Source organism: Schistocerca piceifrons, chromosome X, assembly GCF_021461385.2.
Source record: "Schistocerca piceifrons isolate TAMUIC-IGC-003096 chromosome X, iqSchPice1.1, whole genome shotgun sequence".
Lineage (NCBI taxonomy): Eukaryota > Metazoa > Arthropoda > Insecta > Orthoptera > Acrididae > Schistocerca > Schistocerca piceifrons.
Window position 1 is genome coordinate 778502375 of NC_060149.1, and position 12381 is coordinate 778514755.

Sequence of the window (12381 nt, forward strand, 5' to 3'; positions counted from 1 at the left end):
CTACGGAATATCAGACCAGCTGTGTGGCTCGATTGAAGAGTTTTTAGCAAACAGAACACAGCATGTTGTTATCAATAGAGAGACGTCTACAGACGTAAAAGTAACCTCTGGCGTGCCATAGGGGAGTGTTACGGGACCATTGCTTTTGACAATATATATAAAAGACCTAGTAGATAGTGTCGGAAGTTCCATGCGGTTTATCGCAGATGATGCTGTAGAATACAGAGAAGTTACAGCATTAGAAAATTGCAGCGAAATGCAGGAAGATCTGCAGCGGATAGGCACTTGGTGCAGGGAGTGGCAACTGACCCTTAACATAGACAAATGTAATGTATTGCGAATACATAGAAAGAAGGATCCTTTATTGTATGATTATATGATAGCGGAACAAACACTGGTAGCAGTTACTTCTGTAAAATATCTGGGAGTATGCGTACGGAACGATTTGAAGTGGAATGATCATATAAAATTAATTGTTGGTAAGGTGGGTGCCAGGTTGATATTCATTGGGAGAGTCCTTAGAAAATGTAATCCATCAACACAGGAGGTGGCTTACAAAACACTCGTTCGACGTATACCTGAGTATTGCTCATCAGTGTGGGATACGTACCAGGTCGGGTTGACAGAGGAGGCAGAGAAGATCCAAAGAAGAGCGGCGCGTATCGTCACAGGTTTATTTGGTAAGCGTGATAGCGCTACGGAGATGTTTAGCAGACTCAAGTGGCAGACTCTGCAAGAGAGGCGCTCTGCATCGCGGTGTAGCTTGCTGTCCAGGTTTCGAGAGGGTGCGTTTCTGGATGAGGTATCGAATATATAGCTTCCCCTTACTTATACCTCCCGAGGAGATCACGAATGTAAAATTAGAGAGATTCGAGCGCTCACGGAGGCTTTCCGGCAGTCGTTCTTCCCGCGAACCATACGCGACTGGAACAGGAAAGGGAGGCAATGACAGTGGCACGTAAAGTGCCCTCCGCCACACACAGATGGGTGGCTTGCGGAGTATAAATGTAGATGTAGATGTAACTCAGCTAATTGTGAATAAGATATCCCCCTTTCGTTTCTGCTGCTTTTACGTCACGTGCCCGCAACACCACCAGGCCGCATTCAGTCTCGTGCTGTCAATAATTATAACTTTTTGGCTCACCATTGTAAGGATTTTTTTTTGGTCTTAAACAGTATAATAACCACATGTCTAGTATCGGTGTAATAATGACATACCGTTTAGTACAAGTACTGCCACTGCTAGGATAGAAACGGCCGGCGAGTGATATCGGCGAGAAGTGTTCCGATACGTGCAGCTGCGGGACGCTGTGGCGCGCGGCGATGCGTGGGCGTGTTGTGGGATGTGGGGTGGGGCGGTGGTGAGGTGCACCCCTGCGCGGATGCTGGTGGTGGCGGGGAGGCGATGCGGCCAGCGCGGAGAAAGCGCGGCGCTGCGCGGCGCGGCTGGTTCAGTGTGACGATGGCGCCCGTCGCTCGCCGTGTGCCTCCTGCTGCAGCCGCTGTGCTCGTCCTAGCGCTGGCCGCTGCCGGCGTCGCCGGGCACGCCACCGAGAAGGTCAGTCCCGCACCCGCACTGAAGCGGTCGGGGTTCCAGCAGCCGGACTCGGGCTCTGCTCGAGTTGACTTGCCTTAAGCTGGGTTTACACTAGCAAGTCGCTTGCAGAAGTTATTGCTGCAAGTTATTGCTAGCCGCTTGCAGCTGTGTTTACACAGCAGCGCAAGAATTAAGCCCGTCTCACACGGAACAAGATTCGCTGTAAGTTTCCTTGCTGGCTCGCGCGGCGGCTACCTTGCGGGCTCCGTCGTCTGCTAGCGGGCTACCTTGCTGGGAACCTTGTAAGATTTTCAGGACAGATCCGGTGCTATTTTTCTTGCAAGGTTCCCTGCCTGCTACGTGCGTTGGCCAATCGTGAGGCGTTTCGTTTGTGACGTCAGACGCGGAAAGCTTGGGCGGGAAGCCTTTGTTGATAGTCGCTTTTCTGCTGTTGTGAGGTGCGGTAGGAAGTTCTTACACTTATTAAATAATGGCACCGCAGTGGTCCAAGGAAGCGATTGAAGCACTGATTTGTACTTACAGGGAAGAACAGTGGCTGTACGTCGTGAAAAGCGCAAACTATTATAATAAACACTTGCGTGCAGAGACACTGGAAAGTGTTGCATATACCAATACATCCATTCGTATAATATTTGCAAAGGATGTACGATCTTCTATCCTATAAAATAAAGTCGTATATAACAGTCATTATTGGTATATTTATAAAATCAAACAGTAATGAAATTGTGATACTTTTCAAACAAAAGTAGGTGTTATGCAAACTAACCTCAACTCTTTATGAAGCATGGAGAGCACACCTGTTCCAGCGTTTCTCCTCTTAATCCTGTTTTTCGTCCATCCTTTCTTTCTTCCTCTCTCATTAGCATGCATTTCTGCATCGTTTAGCACCAAAACAGCTAATAACGCCAGTTTGCTCTGAACATCTGTACCTGAAGCAGCCATCTTCTTTCGATACAACATGCAGCCGATCACAACACAACTAGCTGCCGATCTTGCACCGTGGGAGAGCTTCGGCATGGAAGATAGCCGGCTCGTTTCTCTGCAAGCCGGCAGGCATGCACGCCACCTCGCAAACTTGCGGCGAACCTTGCTCCGTGTGAGACGGGCTTTAAGCAAGATTCTTCCACAAGTTCTTTGGCAAGAAACTTGCGTCAACAACTCGCTGATAGTGTTTACATATGCTTTCAGTACCACTACGAGTGTCAGCCGAAGTGTAAAATGACAAGTAGGCGGGTGAGATATGCTCCAGCTCTTGTAATTGTAATGCAAAACGTGAAAAAGAGAAGTATTTGGGTTAGAGAGTAGATAATGAGAAGATCGCAAAATGGTGCCTGTAATAACCTTTTGCAAGAACTTAGTATCGAGAGCACGGATACTTTTGAAAACTTTTGCAGAATGTCAAACGATCCTCAGTATTTGTTGATGTTAATAGCGCCCGTCATATCAAAACGAGACACAAACTTCGGTACCGCTATTTCACCAAAGGAACGTTTGTTAGTCACCCTATGATTTATAGCTACCGGTGAGCTACGAATAAAATAGGCATTTCATTTATTTATGTGAAACATACAACCAAAAAAAGTTTGAATTTTGAAATCTTTTCTTTGTAGGAGACTCATACAAGTCCCTAATGTACTTGTTTCATATTCCCGTCAGCATGATTTCTCTGATCGTACCCGATGAATGTAGAGCCTTTTTTAACGTCTCGAAAAGGGAAAATTATTTGAAGGTATGTGAAAACACAACAATGAAATTAAATTTTTATTGAAATAAACTGCATTTTACAGAATTATATGCTTATAAAAATGTTTTTTTTTTCTAATGCTCATAAAATGGAAAGTGACAAGCTAAGTAAATAGAACATGTAATAATTACACATCGTCTTTTTCTAGACTCCTAAAACAACAAGCGAGTGGATGCAGGTGGCAAAGGGGTTGTGTCTTAAAGTTATGCTACTTTCTATGTACTTATTTTATAGATGTGTCGAATATCGACGAGATTTCATTTAATGCGCTCATCTTCTTCACTCTATCCTTAAAGTCTCGGTTATGCACGTTCCGTATTTCGGGGTAGCTCTCCACGGCTTCAATAAAATGTTCTGTATCCTGCTTCATCCATTCCCGTTTCTCCTCCATTTCTGAAATTTTTTTGCATGTAATACGTAAAATGGTTGCATAAAATTAAGTCACCACATTAAGTAAAATGTTAAATATGACTTGCGATTCCTACTTGCAGGAAATAGAAACAAATCCTAAAAGCTGCAAGTTACTTGCAGATACTTCTCGCGTGGTGTTCACACTGGAAGCGGAAAACGTGCAGCAAGTCACTTCCGCAACAAATTGCTACAGTCGCAAGTCGACTTGGCGATATGTTTACACTCGCAAATCACACGGCAAGTTCCTCCGCGCAAGTAAATTGCTGCAATAACTTGCTAGTGTAAACCGAGCATTATGGGGGTTAGGACGTCAAACGGGCCTACTTGGAGCAGGAGAATCACCACAGGACATTTTAAGTTCTACTGTCTATACTTTTACAAATAAATTCATAAAACTTTGTCACCGTGACCAGGAAGGATTGAGGACTCACACTGATCGCAGTGGAAGTTCAAAAACGTAGCAAAATACCTTTTTTTACATGTGAAATTTCATAATTTTTTCACGTATTACTCGCTGCATTTGTTGCTATAGGTGCACTTTTCTTCCTAGGTAAGAGCGATTCTTCGGTGAATTATTCATAGCATACAAACAGTAGTTACAGATGTATGAAGCTCTAGAATTTTCCAAATCTATTACAAAACTGTGGAAAAATTGAGATAATTAACTATAAAACCTGAATTTTTTCTAAACATGAACTTTAAAATGTAACAGTTCATTCATTTTTTCATAAATTAAATAACTTCTACAGTTTCATACAATTGTAACTGTGGTTTGTATGCTGTGCAAAAGTCACCGAAGAATCTCTCTTACTTAGGAAGAAAAGTGTACCTATAGCAACAAAAATGGTTCGAATGGCTCAGAGCACTATGGGACTTAACATCTGTGGTCATCAGTCCCCTAGAACTTAGAACTACTTAAACCTAACTAACCTAAGGACATCACACACATCCATGCCAGAGGCAGGATTCGAAACTGCGACCGTAGCGGTCACGCGGTTCCAGACTAAAGCGCCTAGAACCGCACGACCACACCGGCCGACGTACCTATAGCAACAAATGCAGCCAGTAGTAAGTGAAAAAATGATGAAATTTCACATGTAAAAAAAAAGTGTGTTTCGTTACGTTTTTGAGCTTCCACTGCTATGAGTATGAATCCTGAAGGCCGAGCGGTTCTAGGCGCTTCAGTCTGGAACCGCGCTACCGCTACGGTCGCAGTTTCGAATCCTGCCTCGGGAATGGATGTGTGTGATGTCCTTAGGTTAGTTAGGTTTAAGTAGTTCTAAGTTCTAGGGGACTGATGACCTCTGGTGTTAAGTCCCATAGTGCTCAGAGCCATTTGAACCACTTTTGAATCCTGAATCCTTCCCGGTCATGTTGTTAAAGTTTTATGAATTTATTTGTAAAAGTATAGACAGTGGAAATTAAAATGTCCTGTGGTGCCTCCCCTGTTCCAAGTCGGCCCGTTTGACGTCCTACCCCCCTTAATACGAGTGTGTGCCGGAGTACACGTAATACGAGCGTTGTGCTACGCGCTGCACACTACGCGCAACAAAAGAAACTTATCCCATGTGACCGCAATTAGTCTCGCTCCACCTTCTCAAATATCTCAAAATAGTTGAGTTTCTCGTGGCCACTTGTTGACCTTCCTCGTTAGCTCAAAAAGTTTCGAGATTGGTTTAATATAAAAAGGGGGGAAAGGTTAAGAAATTTTTAACATTTTTATGCAGTGACAGCAACTGGTATTGTTTATATAAGAATATACAGCCTACAGTTGCAGGTTAACTTTACCGTTCACCTAGGTTTCAACGTTAGTAATAACGTCTTCTTTAGAACATAAAATATTATTTAAATGTTTGCCTAAAACAGGCCGTGTCCTAAGTCAACTTTATAAAACTTGATGCATAACCGTAAGGTTTTGTCACTTCATTAAACAAGCTGTAGCAGATTCACTCTAAGCCCGTTGTATGGGCCTCGTCGTGTGACTAGTCGACGATGAAGTTAACCTGCAACTGTAGGCTGTATATTCTTATATAAAGGTCGAGAAGGTGGTTTTCATGCTTCAGGCGTTGGTTCACAGTCCCACCCCACTCAATTACAAAGCTCAGAACGTTAGTACAACCGATGTTGTTCATTTCATGCGTCACATTGTCTAGAATGTTTGTTATGTCGTCAAAGCGTTGACCCTGGATATGAATGTATGCAGAATGAGATTTTCACTCTGCAGCGGAGTGCGCTCTGATATGAAACTTCCTGGTACTGGCGGAAGTAAAGCTGTGAGGACGGGGCGTGAGTCGTGCTTTTGGGTAGCTCAGATGGTAGAGAACTTGTCCGCGAAAGGCAAAGGTCCCGAGTTCGCGTCTTGGTCCATCACAGAGTTTTAATCTGCCAGGAAGTTTCATGAATGTATGCACTTTCTCGCTTTGTGCTAGATCTGCATCGATAACACAATGTCTCGTCTCCTGTGATGAATTTTTTCGAGAGAAGTGCTCACCACGCTTTGCATTTCAATCAAATCGCGGCAGACGTCAACGCGTCTTCGTTTTTGTTCGAGAGTTGAGGTGTGATGGACAAATTTGGCACACACTTTTCTCTTCTTCAAAAAGTGCTGGAGAATGTCTTGAACACTTGATCTACAGATTGCTATTTGTGAGACAACAACGATGAGACGCTACGGTCGCATGTCCACTGCCTCTACCTGCTCAAAGCTGACTGGTCGGCTGCGCATTTGTTGTTTACAGTTATTAGTTCAAGCTGCTACCGTTGTTCAGCGCTGATGTCGTTTATAAGCTGCAGTCTCCGCCCGCCATCCTTCTTCCATCTGTTGTCCACATTAAACTATACCCAGTCCAAGTAACTAATAAGGAAAGTCTTTTACGATGATTTGAGAGGAGAGAAGATTACAATACCCTTTCAGGTTTACTTAACTTGTCTTGCTGAGATCGCTTCAGTTCTTCTTGTCTAGGGGTCTGATTCTTGTAGCTGTAAATCTTAACATCAGGCCCTCACGGCTGGTTTGAACTAAATAAATTGGAAGATAATTGTTGCAGGATTTTTCTTTACGTAAATATATTTTCCATTGATTTTCTCACAGTTTAGTATATCATACAGTATTTTGATTTTTCACATTAAGGAAGCCGAAATTACATTGTTCGCACATATTATACAAAAATACATCCGATCATATCAGAGGCAAGCGTACCACTCGGAAATGACAATATTTCAAAGGGTTTACAATTTTTCTTAACAAATTAATTCCTACTAGCTTTTGTTACATTATTAATTTCGATTACTATTTCATAAATGACTCCAGAAATAATCATAGTAAACAGTACAGGATTGCGTTATTAATAACAGAAATTTTGAGTGTGCAAATAATTCGTAATTTCAAATGTTTCTAAGAAAAATAATTTTAACTGTACATTCAGAACTAGCACTTATAGATTATAACATCGGAACTAAAATATTTTATAAAGTAATTCCATTTCGTAAATTTTAGCTTGAAGTATGACACACTGTGTATAAAATTATGTGACAGTTTTCAGAAAAGCAACTGAGATAACACTGACCTGTTCAAAATTCGAAAATAATAAAGGTATCGACAACTACTGTTGAGGAAAAGTAATGCTAGAGGAAGATGTCCCGTTACAAAGTCAAAAATCAAATCATCTCTTAACTTTTTGGACGACTGTGTATTTGCATGTTGACTTTCGTCTTGGTATGTTCGGCCAGTGTTTAATGATTTTTCTGACATTTCGGCGGCACGATTGCCTGACGTAGTCAAAGATCCCCCCCTCCTATCAGCAATTTAAGGTGAATGTGTGATAATACCAGCCAACTATGGTTTCTAAACGTCAGGAAAATCATTTAAAAAAGGTCGGACGGTGATCCCGAGAAGAAAGCCAACAGGAAGTATCTTAGAAACGACGCCGCAATTTTTTAACTGTCTCGGTAGGCTGGTCTTGTACGAGCAAAATATCGAAAAATACAGTCCAGTCGTAGAGTTTTATGTAGAACCACGCTGCTTGTTAATTGAAATTTCGAGAAAGCTAGTAAATGTGTAGAAATGATGTTGAAAACATAATTTCAGGTAGCTATTAACAATTAGAGTGTAATTTCAGGAAATAAGTGCGCTCTTGGAAATAAAACAAAATTGGAAAGATATAGTTCAAATAAATAACGCAAATTTCAGTTCCTCGACAGAAAATTATGTAAAGACAACGATTGTGTGTTAACTTGATCAGATGAAGATACTATACCGTCATCAGAAGCGTCACCTTGAAGGCCATCCGAACCGAAAGTTTTCAGAAAATATGATCCCTACGTTGTCCATTGCATCTGATCTTGCTATTACTAATTATTAGGATATCGTGTCTCTTTAAGAATGGAAGAAGTAGAACCAGTATCCGCTTAAAAAAACGTAATAACTACATAAAATGAATAAAAAGAACTTTAACCCTCAATATCAGGTTTAGCAGAAATGTTGTAATATTATCCGTATCTGCCGTTATACACGTACGAAACGAAATTTGTACAGGTGTACTAAGCAGTATGAAACTACCGTACAAGTGGTCTGAAATAGCTTTTATAACACTGTACTAATAAAACGTTTAATACATACGATAATTGCTTGAGAAACGTCATAAAATAATCAAATATGTGTAGCCTTTAGAGGTTCCGTTCCGTTCCCTTGTCAGTTGACAACACTGGAAGACCTCCGTTTGCGATGGTGACAGAAACATAGTGACTGAACTAACGAGGAATCGCGTTGCATGCTCTTTAGGACGAGAGCAGATTCAATCAGAGCAGCGATTCTGGACGTACCCTCACTCACATGACGATCGGTGGGAACGAGTAACGTAATCGCTTGGTGGTTCAGGTGTTACGGTGTGAGGAGACAGAGTTACATGAGCGTACTGACCCTCAAATCTTTGACGACGGTACAGTTACAGCTCATCGATATCGTGACACTGTACTCCTTCCACATGTGCGTCTATTCAGCGATGCATTCGGCCATGGCTTCACTTTTGTGGATGGGAATGCGCGACCACATCGAAAAGCGGTCCTCTCTATCTGAGTTCTAGATACCTGTAACGGAAATAGTGGCTGATATCAGCAACTGCTCATTGCTTAGTTTAATCGAATGAGTTCTGTTTCTGTATTTTTTTTAAATAGGTCTTTGTCCTTCTGATCGTTTAACTGAGGTTCTGATAGCAAGAAGATTTTAGTAGATTTCGATTACTGAGAACAGGCTAGCTATTGAATGTGCTCCGTCCTCCAAGACGGTACTGAGCACTATCAGATTTTATAGAACGAATGCTTGATGATAGGGCTTTAGCAGCAATTCACGGAAGTAACAAATATTTACGGAAACTGCCCAGCTCATATCTTCCATTCATTTGAACTTACTGCTCTACTAAATCTGAACAGATACAACTGCTCTGCTGAATCAAATCACTAGTAATTTCCTTTCATTATGTGTTATATACTTATCGTTTGACAGTAACGGAAATAACTTACCAAATTTGAATGAATTGGCAAGCACAACAAACGCCATCCTGTGAGAACCTCCACTGGTTAAGTCAGTGGGCTAGTATTCACGGTGAAGCGGTAACAATCCGATATGGCCATCCTCTTATGCGAATTTCCTAAATCACAGAGACGAATGTCGGTCTACTTTCTTCGAGAAGACCCCGGCCGAAACCATCTAGCTTCCTTAATTAACTGAGGTTTCTTTTGTTCCTTCTGGGCTCAGTACTGACGGGACGTTAAAGCCTGAACTTGTTTCATTCCCCCATACGAAAGGAACAGAGTTCAGACTGCTGTCGGAGATACGATTTAAATTCTCGTGGTTCCCTAAATTGTTTCATATTACTCTTGGGATGAATTTTTTAACAAGACAACGGTCGATTACTTCCACAGACCAGCAATGAACTTCTCTCTCTCTCATTACCTCTGTGTCAATGGATCATAAAGAAACAGTAACAAAAACTGAGTATTCTGCGATGAATGGGTGTTTCTCAGAACCAAGAAGTATGCAATCAAGCGAACGTTTGTAATTGTTGTTCAAAACTTCAGGACTAAAGTAACTTTAGCGAGATGTGTAACGCCCGAGTAACATAGCTCGATGTTCTTGGACCACACATAGAAAAATCTTCTGCAATGTAGCTCAGAAGAGACTCACAGGGCCATAGACACGGGTTCCCAGGTAGATGCCGTGTTTCTTGACTTCCGCAAGGCGTTTGATACAGTTCCCCACAGTCGTTTAATGAACAAAGTAAGAGCATATGGAATATCTATCAATTGTGTGATTCGATTGAAGAGTTCCTAGATAACAGAACGCAGCATGTCATTCTGAATGGAGAGAAGTCTTCCTAAGTAAGAGCGATTTCAGGTGTGCCGCATGGGAGTGTGATAGGTCCGTTGCTATTCACAATATATATAAATGACCTTGTGGATAACATCGGAAGTTCACTGAGGCTTTTTGCGGATGATGCTGCAGTATATCGAAAGGTTGTAACAATGGAAAATTGTACTGAAATTCAAGAGGATCTGCAGCGAATTGACGCATGGTGCAGGGAATGGCAATTGAATCTCCATGTAGACAAGCGTAATGTGCTGTGAATACATAGAAAGATAGATCCTTTATCATTTAGCTTCGATATAGCAGGTCAGCAACTGGAAGCAGTTAATTCCATAAATTATCTAGGAGTAGGCATTAGGAGTGATTTAAAATGGAATGACCATATAAAATTAATAGTCGGTAAAGCAGATGCCAGACTGAGATTTTTTGGAAGAATCCTAAGGAAATGCAATCCGAAAATAAGTAGGTTGCACTGCACTTGTTCGCCCACTGCTTGAATACTGCTCACGAGTGTGGGATCCGTACCAGTGAGGGTTGATAGAAGAGAGAGAGAAGATCCAACGGAGAGCAGCGCGCTTCGTTAGAAAATCATTTAGTAATCGCGAAAGCGTTATGGAGATGATAGATAAACTCCAGTGGAAGACACTGCAAGAGAGACGCTCAGTAGCTCGGTACGGGCTTTTGCTGAAGTTTCGAGAACATACCTTCACCGAGGAGTCAAGCAGTAAATTGATCCTCCAACGTATATCTCGCGAAGAGACCACGAGGATAAAATCAGAGAGATTAGAGCCCACACAGAGGCATACCGACAATCTTTCTTTCCACGAACAATACGAGACTGGAATAGAAGGGAGAACCGATAGAGGTACTCAAAGTACCCTCCGCCACACATCGTCAGGTGGCTTGCGGAGTATAGATGTAGATGAAGGGAAATAACACATACGAGTATTCAAAAACAATAATTACACTGAACTCACCACGATTTATGGTAGTTCCTTGCTCCTTACAAAAACAGAACTATGAAGTATACACTCGAGCGAATGTTTGTAATAAACTGGTTTTCAAAACTTCAGGACGAATGTAACTTTTGCGTGATGTGTCACTCCCGAGTAGCATAGCTCGATGTTCTTGGACCATACATTAAAAAAAAAAGAGCTGCTGCAATGTAGCTCAGAAGGGACACGAAGGGAAATGACACTTTCATTCAAAGACAATAACTACACTGAACTCATAGCGATTTATGATAGTCTTCTGCGCCTTACAAAAGGCGGGACACGGTTCTTAGCAGGTTGTGTAATGACCACGGACAGCAATGCATGGTCTGCAACGTGATCCCATACTGGCTACAAAATCGATAAGGAGTTCTCGCAATAGGACGTCCCAACCCTCCACCAGCGCAGGATAGTCGTTGTTGCATATGGACGTGCTGCGAAACGTCTTCCCAGTGCATCCCACGCGCACTTGATGGGACAGACCAGTCCATTCGCCGAAAATATTTCCGCTCCACGAACTCCTCCACCTGCGCTTTTCGACGCGGTCGCGCAATTCCATCCATAAAAATAAAGTCACGGCCGAATGTATCTCTGAATAGACGCACATGTGGAAGGAGTACAGTGTCACGATATCGATGAGCTGTAACTGTACCGTCGTCAAAGATTTGGAGGTCAGTATGCTCATGTAACACTATGTCCCCCACACCATGACACGTGGATCAGCAAACGTATGTTTCCAGGATGCACCATGCAAAACTTTGGAAATTTGTGGTAAGTTCCTATTGGACCAAACTGCTAAGTTCATCGGTCCCTAGGCTTAAACACTACTTAATCTAACTTAAACTAACTTACACGCCGGTAAAGAACTAGAGAAAAAAACTAAACTATGTTATTAGGATTAAGTGTTAAAATGTAAGTAGACTGTTTAGGTTTATATGTTGGTAACGCCACAAAAACAAAAATCACTTGAGCTATTCCTGTACTACGGTAGATTTCTCGTGTTAACATAGAAACAAAGCAGCATATAAAAGTAATGAGGAAATTAAGCAAACAGTAAGCCATGTTTCCAGAATGAGATTTTCACTCTGCAGCGGAGTGTGCGCTGATATGAAACTTCCTGGTAGATTAAAACTGTGTGCGAAAGGCAAGGTCCCGAGTTCGAGTCTCGGTCCGGCACACAGTTTTAATCTGCCACGAAGTTTCAGTAAATCATGTGTTATTTCCGGTTAACATTATTTTATACACGGTCACGGTGACGGTGACTGTAGTCGACAGCTGAAACACATACAGCGACAAGCACCTGCAAAGATTGTGT

The 12381-nt window shown here is 42.1% G+C and overlaps 1 protein-coding gene across 1 annotated transcript in view; it reads left to right on the forward strand.

The window, feature by feature from the left end:
• Positions 1–1462: 1462 nt before the first annotated feature.
• LOC124722703 overlaps positions 1463–12381 on the forward strand; it is a 261685-nt gene continuing 250766 nt past the window's right edge. The window contains exon 1 of the mRNA XM_047247840.1: positions 1463–1558. Within this exon, the coding sequence (XP_047103796.1) occupies positions 1463–1558 (96 nt within the window). The remainder of the gene's footprint in view (positions 1559–12381) is intronic.